A 15,819-nucleotide genomic window follows, 5' to 3' on the forward strand; every position below is an offset into this window, starting at 1 on the left:
GTCGCGCTACGCATTGAGAAATGGCGCGCTACGCATCAGGACATTTTCTCAATTTTTCACCTTCAGCTCAGGAAAACGCAGCATTTGACCAGTTTTGACTTTTTGGTGGGATTTTTCATCCTCCTTGATGTAATTGATGTAATTTTATGTTGACAAGACACTTTTTTACCTATGCTAGAAGATTCATTCATAAAATAGGAAAAATTTAATGAATGAATTGGTTTCCTAGCTTATAGAGGCAAGTTGTTTTGACTGCCTAGATTGTAGTGCTTTGTTTAGAATTGGTTGAAACAGCTCCTAGGATGATGAGCTCGACCCCTAGAGGCAAGGGAATGTGTTAGCTTGCCTATATTATGTATTTTCTCAATCATTTTCAGAGGTTGGAGAGGTTGGACTCTTGAGGGATAAGCTTAGACTGTTTTACACTTTGTATCTCTGCAATTTTGGCAAAGGAAAGACCAGGGTTTTGCAGCACTATTTGGGATTCCTGTGGTTATTTGTGTTGATGGTGTGTTTCTCTCATGTACTTGTAAGTTTGTTATGTGCATCATTTTCTTACTATTCTCTTCTGCAAATTAAGTAAATGAAGTGTTAAGGTAGAATTCATGGTTTCTATGCTCTGCCTTTAAGTTTGCTTAATATCAATGTTTTCATCTGTTTAAGGAGAACTCTCGATGGTTTCTTGCTCTCCTTAGCTCCTCACCGGTCATATCCATCCATTCACTTATTTCAAAGGCATCAAGACAATCTCCTACCTTGCCCCAAAAAGACCTCTGCAAAAACTGTGTCTCATCCCCGCACCCAAAATTGTCGTGCTCAGTTTTCCAACAAAACCCTAAAAATTTAAAATCAAACTTTCCCCATCAGTTTACTAGCCTAAAATCAGTGTTGTTTATTGGTCATCTCAGTCTTTTTAAGACCTTTTGCCGAGATAGACCCGGAGAGAGCCCTCTCCTGTCCCCGCAGGGCTAGCTACGAGGCTAAGTGGTTTGATGTTGCCTTGGATTTTGTCTTTTTCAGCCTGAGGCCAAATTCAAGCGCTAACAGTATCAAAGCAAGGTTCAGGCAAGATGGAAGCAAAGAAAAAGGGCATGGAGAATAGTAGGGATTAGAATATTTCTGAATTAGCTTCCAGGCTGGAAGAGGAGTTTGCTTGCCTATCAAGTTCTGCATCAGCTGAGGACTGGTACATTGATAGCGGGGCTTCAGCTCATATGACTGGAGAACGAGAATATTTCTTGAGCTATCAGGAGGAATAGATGAACTTTCAAATCACAATGGGTAACAAGACGAAGTGCACACCAGTGTTCCAGACAACAGCATAGAAGTAAATTGCTCTCAGCATAGAACATCCCTAAAATTAACATGGTATCGGAGCTGAGGTGAAGACAAAGCCCAAGCAAGAGTGAAAGAACAATCAACGAAGACAGTTGGACAAGGTCAAAGGCTCAATGGGTTCCTCATCCCTCTTCCCGGCTAAAGATAAGCTCCGTGAACACTGACTATCATGGATGGAAGATGTCTCTGAATTTGACATTGGAAGAGCAAGAAGTGTTGGATTACGTTAAGGGTAAAATCCCTAAGCCTCCATCAAATGCACCAGCTGCTACAAAGAACAAGTACACTAAGGATGGAAGGAAAGGCAGATGCCTTGCTTGCAATGAGTTTGGCCATCATGCGAGGGAATGTCTAAATAGAAGGGACACATCACTTGATAATGATAACAATCATTCCAAGGGCATTTTCAATGATTGAAAGAATGACAAGTACAATGGAAAAGGAAAAAGGAATGTGGGACATCAAGGAAATGGTCAACCCTCCAAGAAAGCAAGGAACTCCAGGTATGAAGAATCAAATGTTGTTTCTGATAAGCAAAAGGAGTATTATCTTATAGCGGCCCTCTCCACTACCTCTCCTGGATAGTGGTGCCTCAAGGCACTTTATTGGATACAAGGAAGCGCTCTCTAATCTGATAGAGAAGGAAAAAATCTTGGAGATTATCCTTGGAGATGATGCCACCTATCCTGTAGAGGGTGTAGGAAATGTTACTCTTCAATTGAATCAGAGTAACTCGATTCATTTATAAAAGGTTATTTGTTCTCAAAAAGAACCTGGTGTCCATTTCAATAATGGAAGATAAAGGTTACAAGGTGGCATTCATTGATGGAAAGGTACGTGCTTGAAAAAAGAATTTTAAAGATGCTTTTACTCTTGGGTTCAGGGTTGTCACTTTGTATCAAGTTGCAGGAAGTCCATTAGGGACCATGTCGTGTGACACATCTCTTCAAACTTTGAACTGAAACTGATGACTGACTCGAACGAGAGTATAGATAGAAAAAGGGGTACGATAGCAGGCTGACTGACTCACTGGTTAGAGCGTAGGGCTGACTTGATAGATGGTTTATCCCAATCCTATCCTTACTCTTAGGATCCCCTTCCTTACCTTACTTGAGAGAGCGTTTTACTAACTACTGGAAAAGAGGGTAGGTAGGGAACGAGGCTAACTCCTACAACTCAAAGGCAAGGTTTGCTTGCCCATACAGCACGAGGGAATGACTACAACGCTGACTCTAGAACCTGACTTGACTTATGAATATGAAAGATCCTGGGGACTGAGCGCGCTTCCTCTATTTATCCCGTGGCAAAAGAACCCTCCTTACTTATGGCACCAAAGATCTACCCATCTTCATTGTAAGGCCTTACCCGATGTGAATCGGATGGTGAAAGGGATGCCTGAATTCAAAGAAGAGCATGAAGGTACATGTCCGAGATGTACCAAAGGAAATCTTACAAGGGGACCATTCCCCTCATGCAATAGCAAGACCACAAATGTGGAACAACCCGAGGGGTTTAAGATTCATGATCGGGAATCTCATGTATGCAGGTGGAAGAAAGCTCTCTATGATTTAAAGCAAGCACCCCGAGCTTGGTATGAGAGGATTGATAACTATCTGATGAAGCTGAGATTCACTAGGAGTGAAGCCGATCCAAACCATTGCTTTAAGGTTGTGGATGATAGACCTCTCATACTGGTACCTTATGAGGACGACCTCGTTCTGGCAGGTGCATACTCTCTCATTTGCAAAAGTAAGAGGGAGTTGGATTCCAGATTTGGAATGGTGAACTACAAGCCCGTGACTATCTCGATGGAGCTTAACTTTAATAAGTTATGTGGTAGTGTTGTTGGCCCTAATTTGGGAAATGCCTCTAAGTTTCGTCAACTCATAATAGCATTGATGTTCTTGGTGAACTCTCGTTCAGATATATGTTTTGCAGCTAGGATGTTGAGCTCATATATAGTTGAGCCTCACTGGATTGGTGCCAAGTATATTTTGAGATATCTTCGGGGCACAATCTCTCATGGATTGAGATACACTGCTGGAAATGTGAAGCTGCATGATTATTCTAATGCTGACTGGGTAGGCAGTGTGGAGGATCACAAGAGAACTTTTGGGTGTTGGTTCTCTTTGGGTTATGCTTCGATATCCTAGATGAGCAGCAAGCATAATTCAGTTGCTTTGAGCACCGCTGAGGCTGAATACATAGCTGAGAGTATGGCCTTCAGTGAAGATGTTTGGTTGTGGAAGCTCTTCAGTAAGCTGTTTGGACATGTGATGGATACCACCGTGATCTTTTGTGACAACCAGAGTGGGATTCGATTATTGAGGAATCTCGTGTTCTATGATCACTCCCAGCATATAAACATCAGGTACCACTTTATCCGAGATATGGTACAGTGAGGAGCAATAAGGCTCCATCACATTGGGACAAATGTGCAGGTCGCTGATATTCAAATGAAGCCCCTGGGAAAGGTCAAATTCTTGACTTTCTAAGAACGACTAGGAGTCGTGGAGAGACCCTCTCCTAAGGGTCTTGTATGATATGGACATTGAACTCTGGGAGCTCCGGGGGCTTGGGGTACTTCTTGGAGCGATGAGCAACCATAGGGTGAGTGGTTCAGCCTTCCCCTAGTGGTTTGCTATGTAGGCAGGATGAGTGGTTCATCCTTCTCCTGTTGAGACACAGTCATAGGGTGAGTGGTTCAACCTTCCCCTAGTGATTTGTTGTGTACAGGGTGAGTGGTTCAGCCTTCCCCTAGGATACCCCATGGCGACATGTAGGCAGGATGAGTGGTTCATCCTTCTCCTACTGAGACATCCTACCCATGCAGTCTAGGACTCATGGGAAGTACCTCTCATTTGGCCAATGAGCAGGGAAATGAGGATAGGGACCATATTACTACTGATGGACGCATCGTGTAGTACCGTACTCCCTATGCTAGGATGATATTGATCTAGGATCAATTGGAACTGACTTCGGGTCAGTAAGAGTGGTATGAGACACTTTCTTTATTTGGAACTGTAAGAGTGGTATGATACACTCTCTCTATTTGGAACTGATTTCGGATTAGTAAGAGTGGTATGAGACACTCTCTTTATATAGCACTAACTTTGGGTCAATAGAGAATGGTATGATACATTCTCGATCACTTCATCTTCTTCATAGTTCAACAGTGCAGGGCATTGATGGCAAAGTGCAGGGCATTGATGGCAAAGATAGTACAGACTGGTAGATGGATTAGTAGATGGAGTTCTCCCAGTTGAGAGGGAGTGTTAAAATCGGAAACTAGGGCCAAACTCCATGTGGGTCTTCTTATTTATGGCAGCCGATATTTTTCTTGGATTCCTCTCGTCGAGAGGTGTAAGATTGATCTAAAGATCATCCGATTCCAACATGTATTCATAGAGATATGAATTTATTTGTGTTATGTGACAATTCGTCAAAGTCGGCCAACAACCAAATTACCCCAACCTATCCTCAACGTTTCACCATAAATAGGAGAGGTCTTCAAGTCATTTGGTCACTCATCTCTTGTGATCCCTCTCTCCACTCGTTTGGGTTTTAGTGGAAAGAGTGGCCTAGAAGAGAAGGCATATACGTTGCCCTAGAGGAGATGCCCTAGCCCTTAACGCAGTCATGGAAGAGAGACCTTAACGCAGTCAATGAGGCTTCTATAACGCAACAAGGAGAAGTTCTGACGTTGTCAATGTGCCCTAAACGCAGGTTTAGAAGAGACCCTAAGCTGCCCTAAACGGAGGTCTAGAAGAGACCCTTTGATGTTGATCTATGATGCCCTAAATCTGCTGTCATAATGTACCCTAACCGCAGGCCTGATCTGCTGCTCTTGAAAAGCCCTCATCTGCAGTCCAACTAGGAGTGATCTGGCTGCAGAGAATGGAGGGTCAAGCTATGCCCTTGTTGCAGAGAAAAGAGGAGCTAATGCTGCCCTAGTCACAGTCCTAAAGGAGGAGGAAAGCCATAGATAAAGGAGCCCTTATCACAGTATGAAAGGACCTTTAGACGCAACAAGGAAAATGAATCTAAACCGCAGCAAGGGTAATTATATTACTGCACAGAGGATCTGTGATATTGTCACATTGCTGTAGGTGACAGCATGATTGTTTGGGCATGTTTGTATTGTTCCTAAGGTCGATTTAAAGGGAAGGAGAATCCGCAATAAGGATAGATGAAAGAAAGCATTGGCCAGAGAGCAGATGAGAGGGATATGAGGTTGGCTACCTATGGATCATGATAGGGATGTAAGCTGGCAGGCTGAAACGTGGGAGAATTTTTTTCCCCTGGGAGTTACCCACATGTGAGTAGGTAATAGTAACAAAAAAAAGCTACCTGCAAACTCCTCATCACCATAATTCTTAAACTCTTTGTTATTACCATCTCAATCCACATTAAAACCAGTCCTGATATGTTGTATGGTAGATGTAACTATTCTAATTGTATTTGTACTGTGTTGCTACAAATCTCTTCGAACTAGTCATTTTCCTTCTCCATCACCTTCTTCTTCCATCAATATGGCATGTTTTATATCAACATATTTCCATGGAAGTTGTTCAATTTTGTGCAACTGATTTTGCTATTGACTAGCTATATCAATTATTTATCAATGCACCACAACACCATGTGCACTATGAGATTCTGGAAACCCAACCCTATTTATACCAAGATGTTGTAGATAGATGTTTAATCATAGAGGGATTAGAGATACAACTAAAGGTAAAACCCACCTCTAAATGGATGACCATATTAGGCTCAACTCCATCATACACACTAAACTAGAGCCACAATATAAATGAAGATAAAATTACAAAAACATCTCAAAATCAGAAGGAAAATTTAAGTCATTCATATAGGCAAACAATAAGACAATAACACTAGCAAGATAACGGCTCCTTCCCACAAGAGCCCTATGGATAATGACTCATCAGCTTCTCCTTTTGAAGAATCCTCACATGTATCTTTTTCACAAGGGAAGTTCCCCTGCCTCCAAATGTTTAACATCCCACACACTAAGGATAATAAATCCAATAAGATTAAAATTGTGGACGTTGTCAATGTTATCACCACAAATACCAAGGCCCATATGAACACATGTAAAGCAACCCAGCAAACAAGAAAAGCGCCAGTAGATTGCTCGTCCATACGCCCACATACAATAAAGACATGTAAAGCAAGCCAGAAAACAGGTAGAATCTTACACTAGATATCTAATAAATAGTGCTTTATTCAGATGAAGAAATATTTTAATCATATGATGTACATGGACATGTTGCATATTTTCTATGTACTAAGATACAACAAATGCACTGGATGAACCAGTGAAATGCTGGATGGAACCAATCAAATTTTTGGCTGCATTAAAATGGCGAATCCGGTATATGCCAGGAGTTGCTGTTTTTGGAATCTCCCATCGAATGGTTGCATGACTATAAGCACTCAGGGGAGCTGGGCGAGACCACTTAAAACGTACACAGAAATCATCATCATCATAGACAGGTCTCCAATCCCCATTACGCTGTAACAACTCTACTAGAGAGAAGGTTCCCTCTGTCATTAGATCATTACGTGGACAAGAAGACCAAAAGGTTACCTCCACAATGTCTTCTTTCATATATGAAGCATTTTTGGGAACATCCTGTTTGAGATCACCAAAGTTTATGCCAAGAGGTGTCATGTCATCAATAACTGGTGGAAGAAGACTGATCTGCTTGTCCAAAAGATCAGGTGGTGATGGACCTGCATCTACTACCTCTCCATTCACCATGGCAATGGCAAGTTTTTTGAATTCCTGAATGTAGGCACTCAAAGTATGTGGCCCATACAAAGTTGAACCTCCCTGCAACAGCATTACAGAAGTGTTTAACTAATGAAAGAAATATTTTCTGGAAATGAATGTTGATATTATGGGAATTCTATTGTACTCTGATGAAAACGAGTTTATTCTAGTTTAGGCAAGTGCAGACCTCATATCTCTGTACTTGGTACTCCTCAAATGTGGTTACATACTGAGAATAAGTATTGGTAAGACCTGCAATTACTACATGTATATCATGACCAAACTCTCCACTTTTATAGGTCAGAAGTGTCTCCTTTACAGCTTCCCTAAGGCGCCTGCCAGCCATCGTTGTGAACTCTGCAAATCAAAATTGACACTGTTAAGAAAAAGGACAATCTTGAGGGATGAAACATAAGAAAGCATTGTAGTATAAGTGATTGATGCCATGTTATATAAATTCAGATTTTCCATAGTAACAGTAGCATGTGAAACAAGATAATGTGAAAATATTGATGATAGAACATTCAACGCCTAAATGAAGCAATAATTTGCACAAAACTACAATATTAAGAGGTCGAGAAAATTCTAGATAGCTAAGTCAGGGTGTATTAATTAACTACTATATTATATTCAAAAAATTCCACGCAAGCCTATAGGGTGTGGTCAGCAACTGCAACTTGGAACATCTTCACGATGTTCCCATTTTTGTTAACTTCACTCCTGGCCCATCTAACAAATCTAGATTACCCTGCACTCTGACCTTGAAGCTGATGGAATGGCTTACGAAACAGATTATACTAGAGCAAACATGATATAGATATACTAAGTTGTGAGATTATGACACGTCTTAAACTGAAAGAGAGGATAACGACATTTTAGAAAAAGAACAGAATAGTCATGCTCCATTTTCTCAGAGCATGTTATTAAAGGCATTTTTAAATGCTAAACAAGGAAGTTTTTGCAAGGAACACAAAGGGGATATATTGAGCGCCAACAAGATTCCAAAACATATTACCAATAAAAGATACAAATAAATACATTTTTTTAATAAAAGAAACGAAGAAACACAAGAAACCCCAGGTAGATTTATTTTCTTATAAAATAAGAAATAAGTCTTGTTACCCCCTCTCACCTAGGGGTAACTAGAGGAGATCATTCTTCCATGATCCACATTGTAGGAAGTGGTCACAGAGATGATGGCCAGCATTATCCATGGACAGCAGCCCCTTAGATGCGTCTTTTATATATATATATATATCATGCCCAACCACCAAACCAACATTCTCATCCGATGATGGTGGTTCAATACACATGAGGTACTTTAGCCATTGTTTCATACAAAGTGTTTACATTTAATGCATTAGGAATTTAGGTAAGGATCATGGGTTAAACTCAGATAATGAATCATGATGCTTTGAAGTTTGAAGTTATGCTTGTTGCCTTATTTCATCTTGTGGCCATCAATTCCTTCTAGTCAAAGTGTAACCACCCTAGGGCTTTTCTTTCCTTGTCAAGGAGGGATACAAATAGGAGGCCTGGATAGAGATAGTGTGTCCATATCTTTCCATGCATGACAATTTCTGGTCATCCCTTTCCCCATTCTTCCTTCTATTGAGTTGGTTCTTATCAGTCGCTTGTACTAGTTTCTATGAGAAGAAGGAAACTGAAATGCCCATAGCTCGATCCTAATGCAAGAAAGAACAAAAGAGGAAGTGATAAATGTTAAAATGTAAAATAAAGGCAAAGGATGAATCATAGAATCAAAAGCCAAGTTCAATTAAGCTCTATCACCTCATATGAGACCATCATCCCTAGTCCCATCCATATCATGATTATCAAAGTAATAGGAACTTAAAGAACAACCCAACCCTGTACAAGCAATGAACTGCACATACGAGAAACGGGATTTAGATAAAAACTCAATGAAGCTTGCAAAACAAGCTAATCAAAGAAAAGTAATAAGGCTAAATAAGGGGTGGAAAAACAAAGGCCAACGAAATGGTAACTTGACCACAAAGCATTCCCTCCATAATGGTATTCATGGATGATGGTTTTACATAGCCCATGTATAAGACTGACACCACTTATGAAGCCCACCCCTGACCATACCACTTACCATATACAACTATCAATTGGAGGTCAACCTAGGAATTGTTCCTCCTCCTAGGGCCGTTTCCTCCATTGTCATTTGGGAGTACCTAATAGGGGTAGTTGATGACTCTCCCATACCTAAATTGGGTAAATTGCATAAAGCATCTTACTGCTCAAACTAGCAGGGGTCCTAAAAGGGGATCCTTGAAGGGCTACTACTAGCCTAAGGGCAACAATGGAGAGATAGCCCACTGTCACCTCGGCTAAGACTCCCTACTCTTTACTAACTTTCGTCGATGGGACGATACCCGTTATGATATAGATTACAAAATGGATGGACCAATGATAGGGCGAGGGGTGATCCTGGAAGCCTATTCACCAGAGAGGCTCAAATATATGGCTTGCCTGTCTTGGAAGACAAGATGGAAGGCTCTCAAGGAAGGGCTTGGGAAGAATTTCAAGGGTTAGGTTTTGAGCATGTGCCTTATAAAGGAGATTCCTAAGCCCTAGAATTCTTGTGGAAACTTGGGTCGCAGGTGAACTTTAAAGAATTAACCTCGATAGTGTATGGGACCACACAGGACCAAGTGGACCGGAGGTTAAGTAAAGGGGATAGGATTTAGCAACCAATGATATGCTTGACCTAATTAGGGAGAGGAAAGGGATCAAGGAATGAATTTTCAATAAAAGGCAATGCAAAGATCCCAGTGAGGTTTCTAGCCTAAGAGAAATCAACGACAAGAATTGGTCTTCGAGCTAGGGCTTATGATATCTCAAAATCCCACTGCCGAAATCTCATGAAATTCGGAGGCTTCTTGACGACACACTAGCGCATTTGTGGACCAAAAATCAAAGTATTTGGATTGCTAGAACGTGAAATAATTGATGCCCGAAGTGAACTAGAGGACTAGACCTAGAGAAGAGGAAAGGGGAGAAGGAGAATAGGTTTAAGGTGATCACCATTGGGTGGACGAGTGCCTAATCCTTTGGGGAGATTGGAGTCAGGTAGAATTATGACTATGGACCTTTGAATTTTCTAGGTCAAGTAGGCCTCCAAACCTCACCAATAGCAAAGTTGGGAACTAGGTTCTCCAAACCTCACCAATAGAAAATATCAATAATCCAAGATGTCCTCCAATGGCATCCTCCTCTTTTATAGATCTAATGGAGCCCTTTATAACCTCCTATTTTATTATTATTTTAATCATGGAGCACTTTTCCCTCTTTTATTTCAATTAAAATATTCTTTTTAATGTAGGAAAAGGGTAAATTGGCCACCATGTCTCCTCAAGTCACTGAAACTCACATCTAACCATCATATCCTGTAAATCTTCTCGTTCTGGTTCCAACGAGCTATTACACTAAGGTGTTCTGTCAAGTATTCCTCCCGGAATGCCACCTTAAGTGTAATTAATTGAGTCAGGCCCAATAATAACTCTATTTTTTTTAAGTTGTCGAAATGCACCGAAACGAAAGGCAAATTGTGCGGATGATGGAATATACCAAGCGAATGCCATCGAACCTCATAGAAACTCCTCAAAACCCCTCTAAAAGCCCCTGGGCCCGCTGATGACACCAACCTGCACCTGTGACCTATCTGCCCCCAACTCTAAAAGTCCATCCTAACCATGTCATAAGGAACACTAGAAAAAGGAACATTACATCTGGAGTAAAGTTTACTCAATCAATTAAGAAGAAGATACCCCTTGAGTATCATTGTGGATCATCTCGTTTGTTTCTTGAGCATTAGCTCTAAGGGTTTTTGGTGGTGAAAGATTCCACCCTAGTTGACATCCTTCTCTTTCTCCTCTTTGTTTTGGCACAAGTTTCCTATTTGGGTGAATTATTTGGGTATTGGTCTTTGTTATGGTATAGGAAACATCTAAAAGGCATCAAGGTTTTGGTTGATTTTGCACTTAGTGGCAGCGAACTCCTATGTTTGACTAGGATCCTGGTTCTAGGGTTTCATCAAAGGAAGCGAGGTCTTTGTTTCATCCAAAACTGATGTTCTATCATAGCGAAGGGTTTAATCTTCTGAGGTAGATGTATCCTGGATGAAAGTGGGATTTTGGAGCAAAGTAGGAAGGGTGACAAGATTGTGGTTAACCTCGCATTGATTTAGGATTCCCTGTGACGCAATTCCACGGTTTTGTGACTAAGTTGCAGACTTTTGTTGTTGACATCAGACATCAGGAACCTGAATCTAATCTCTCTGTGGTTGCTTGCAGATTTCTATGCGTGTTGCGTACCTGGTGGCTTAATGCGGAGAGGTACTTCCGAGCTGGAGTTTGTGCCATCCAAGAATCTCTAAGGACAAATATCAGTGTATTAACCCTGCGGTGGAACCTTGTAAAAGCCCTCACAGGTTCGTTCCCCTATAGCGGATGTGAGGCAGAACAATGATGAAAAGGAAGGGAATTGTGGCTCTTGTTGCAGTGGATCCTGAGCAAAGGAGCTAAAGGATAGCTTCGGATCTATCGTCATTTTTGTAGCAAATTTGGTTCCAAACTTCTAGTTAGGGGCCCCTATAGCAGACGTGAAGCAGAACAATGACGAAAAGGAAGGGAATTGCAGCTCTTGTGGCAGTGGATCCTAAGCAAAGGAGGAGCTAAAGGATAGTTTCTGATCTATCGTAATTTTTTTACAACTTTGGTTCCAAACTTCTAGTTAGGGTTTAAGGTTTGATCTCAATTCTATAGAATTCAGTTTATGATTAAATTTTTCTCTCAAGTGAACTTTAAACAACCTTACATTGTTGAAATTGTGGTTAATCTATAAATACATTGTTTTGTCAAGCTCAGGTTTTAAAGATTGGATTGTATGAATTACTATATATTGAATTGGATTATTCGTTCTGCCCAGTACTATGTTACAATTATTGACACTGTGTACCACAAAATACATTGTTTGCATCATATATCACTGTTAACTGTTAAGAAACCCCTACCTTAAACCCTAATCATTACGAAACCCTAGTGTAGAAATTAACCTAGTTCACTACATTAAAAGATGTAAAAATTATGACTAACAAGCAATAGAATTTTAAAAGAGTAAAAAGTGTTGAAAGTGAATGGAAATTTTTTATTTTTATTGATGGTTGATGAATGGAATTTTTATCTTACCATAGAGCTTACCATTCAGTTGGATAACAATCATAACTTTGTTTATATCGACTTCACCTTGAGTGCTAGATACATGTGAGGAGTTGGGGGTGAAACTATCCCACTTTCTCTAATATTGAGTAACCTGCAAGAAAATATTAGCTCCACCAAGAGATTCTACTCCTTTAAGATGCCCCATTTGCTACAAAGCATCTTCCATCAATTTCCCACAAGCTCAATTGAAGATTCCCCCTAAGGGGATTGTCCAATGCAAGAGAATCGTGAGTTATTGATGATATCTAGAGTAAAAGTTTACTCTCCATGTAACGGTGCTACTAATGAACCTTGAAAAATACTTGTGCTAGAAAATATATAACCTGCAAGTTAGCTCATTAAGCATAAATTTGTATACATGCTAAAGACAAGAAAACAAAGCATAGAAAAATTAATCCACTACACAAAAGAGAATAGTTTCCAAATGGCTTCTTTGTTGATTTGGAGTAGCAGCGGATGTGCTCTAGCCACGAAAATTGGTGGAGAGGCTAAGGCACAAGAGATCTCCAATGCCCAGCAAGGGTTTGGGCAGATTCTAAACAGTTTGGGAGATATTAAAATAATTAATATTTTTAATGGAGTTCCTAAGTCTAAACTTAGGGAAAATAAAATATTAATGTGTATTAATATAACACTGTGTTAGAATGGTCCAAAAGTCATGGATCAAGCCAGATCTAATCTTAGCCATTGATTAGGGACTTAATCTCGGTCGTTGATCTGTCAACGAGAAAAGTATAAGAGAAGGTTTGACGGTCACTTGGAGAACAAACTGAGGGAGACTAGTCAATTCAATTTCTGGAGCGGGGTTAGCTGAGAAATTGAACCAGTGGTCTAGAAAGCAGTTAGGAGGCAGCAAGTACGGAATAGAGAGATGGGAGATCAACACAGATGCAGAAAAGGCAGACGAAGGACCAAAGGGAGCCAGCAAAGACTGCGCAGAGCCAATAGGGCCTGCATCATCCACGTAGAGGCTGCAAGAGTGACGCAGAAGGCCAGAGAGGTTGCGCAGAGTCTCAATAGGCTGACACAGAGGGTTTCAGGCCATGCAAAGGTCAGTAGGGCTAATGCTAGGTTCATAAGAAGTGCTGGAAAATTTGTCTCTTTGTGGGTAAGCCAATTTGGCACCCTGTTGTACTAGAAAATTGCTGAATAATAAAATCATCCCTTGCTGCACTGGTTTTCCCACATTGGGTTTTTCCGGGGACATTAGTCCAAAATAACTATGTCAATGTGTTGATTCTTGTGCATATGTTTGTTTTTGTATTACGATGTGATATCTGCAGCAGTGTTTATTTTAATGTTTATTGAAGTAATTTCATGAATAACTTATGGTGAAATAAGTAGGAAAAGTAAATCAATTGTTGCAATGATAGAATTTTCACATGGTATGAAAGCAAGTAATCAGAGACAGAAAGGAAAAATCAGTGATGGGTCGAGACCATGATGCAGAGGCATCCACCTCAGGGGACTCACACAGATTTTCAGAAGATTGCACAAGAGAAAGAGATTTTGATTTCTCTATGTTGGCTTCCAGGTTAGAAGAAGAAGTGGTGTGCATGACTAGTGTTGCATCATCAGAAGTATGGTATATAGACAGTGGAGCCTTGTGGCATATGACGGGAATCAGGGAGTGTTTCTCAAAATATCGAAAAGAGAAGATGAACTTTCAGATCCCCATGGGGAACAAGGCAAAGTGTACTCCAGTAGGGAAGTGTACCATAGTTTTTCAAATAGAATCGGGAGAGCGGTTCCATGCCACAAATGTGCTGCATGTGCTAGGATTGGGGATGAACTTACTTTCCGTGTCACAACTACAAGGCAAGGGCTATGACGTCTACTTCATTAAGGAAAAGGTATACATGAAACACCCAAGCTGGAAAAAGAAAGTGCAGATTAGGATCAAAAGTAATCGGTTGATAGATTACAACTAGAATCACCAATGGCACTAATAGGCAGTCATGGGGACAAGGACTTGAATGAACTATGGCAAAGAAGGATGGGTCACTTGCACGATGGAGTTCTAAGAATTCTCAGGAGCATTGTAACAGGAGTTCCAAATCTGAGTATGGAAAGAGATGATGTATGCAGGGGATGCGCTCTAGGAAAGTATGTCAAGGCAGCATTTCCTAGGAACAAACACAAGGCCAAGAGTGTACTAGGATTGATACACTTAGATATCTGCGGACCTATGTCCATCAAAGCTCTCAGTGATGCCAAGTATTTCCTTACCTTCATTGATGACCACTCAAGGAAAACTTGGTTTTATTTTTTGAAAACCAAAGATGAGGTTTTCTGTTGATTCAAGGAGTTCAAGGCTCTGGTGGAGAATCTAAATGGGAAGAAAATAAAAGTTTTGCACTCAATTAATGGTGGAGAGTATGTCAATAAGGACTTCACTGATTATTGCGCTAAGGAGGGCATCAGAAGAGAGTGGACAGCTCCCTACAATCCAGAGCAGAATGGAGTGGCAGAAAGGAAAAACAAGACTATTGTAGAAGTAGCTAGGGGCATGTTGTATGATCAGGATATGCCAACATTCCTGTAGGCGGAAGCATGCAACACAGTTGTCTACGTTCAGAACAGGACTCCTCATCGGGCATTGGGCAAGATTGCTCCAGAGAAAGTCTTCACTGGGAAGACGCCTAGAGTCAGTCATTTCAGGATATTTGGGAGTTTAGCATATTGCCGCATACCCGAAGAAAAGAGGAAGAAGCTAGATCAAACTGCAGAAAAGGGATATCTGGTGGGATATAGCGAGAACGCTAAGGCATACAGAATCTATCTTCCAGGGAGCAGGAAGGTAGTAGTACGACGAGATGTAAAGTTCATGGAGGATAGAGCTTTCAGAAGATCTCGCGAAATGCCTTCCGAGGAGCAGTCGAAAGAGGATCCGTTGGTCATGCCTCTTCAACCAACAAAAGTGAAGAATTCTTCCTCAGGTCAAGAAGATTCTCAGGATGAGGAGGAGGAGCGAACAGAAGCACCTGCTGGCAGAGGAAGAACTAGCAGGGAACTTCGTCAGATTCTGCATGATGCAAAGAACTTCATCAGTGAGCCAAGGAACAGTAAGAGGGAGCGAAAACAACCAGACAGATATCAGGCATTAGTAGCTCAGGATGGAGAGCCTGCCAGTTTCAAGGAGGCAGCTCAACATCAAGTCTAGCTAGATGTGATGGTAGAGGAGTATAACTCCATAATGGTGAACGATGTCTGGGAGGTGGTGTCAAGGCCTCAAGACAGATCTATGGTAGGTTCAAGATGGATCTACAAGATCAAATATGTTGCAGACGGCAGTGTTGAGAAATACAAGGCTAGGTTTGTGGCTAAGGGGTATGCTCAAAAGGAAGGGATTGACTATGAGGAAACCTTCGCCCCGGTAGCCAGGTATACATCTATTAGGACCGTGATATCTCTTGCAGCCCAGATGGGATGGGAGATCCA

The 15,819-nt window shown here is 41.0% G+C and overlaps 1 protein-coding gene across 2 annotated transcripts in view; it reads right to left on the minus strand.

Annotated features, from left to right (window-relative positions):
- Positions 1-6,562: 6,562 nt before the first annotated feature.
- The window catches only part of LOC149214300 (neutral ceramidase 2-like), a 117,732-nt gene continuing 108,475 nt past the window's right edge, over positions 6,563-15,819 (minus strand). For both annotated transcript variants that reach the window (XM_089392268.1, XM_089392267.1), the window contains exons 8-9: positions 7,320-7,489; positions 6,563-7,192 (exon numbers count right to left, since the gene is read on the minus strand). In XM_089392268.1, the coding sequence (XP_089248394.1) occupies positions 6,644-7,192; positions 7,320-7,489 (719 nt within the window). In that variant the 3' untranslated portion in view covers positions 6,563-6,643. The remainder of the gene's footprint in view (positions 7,193-7,319; positions 7,490-15,819) is intronic.

This window comes from Pinus tabuliformis, chromosome 1_1 (assembly GCF_031772625.1).
Source record: "Pinus tabuliformis cultivar Carrire ecotype Pingquan chromosome 1_1, CPIR1, whole genome shotgun sequence".
NCBI lineage: Eukaryota > Viridiplantae > Streptophyta > Pinopsida > Pinales > Pinaceae > Pinus > Pinus tabuliformis.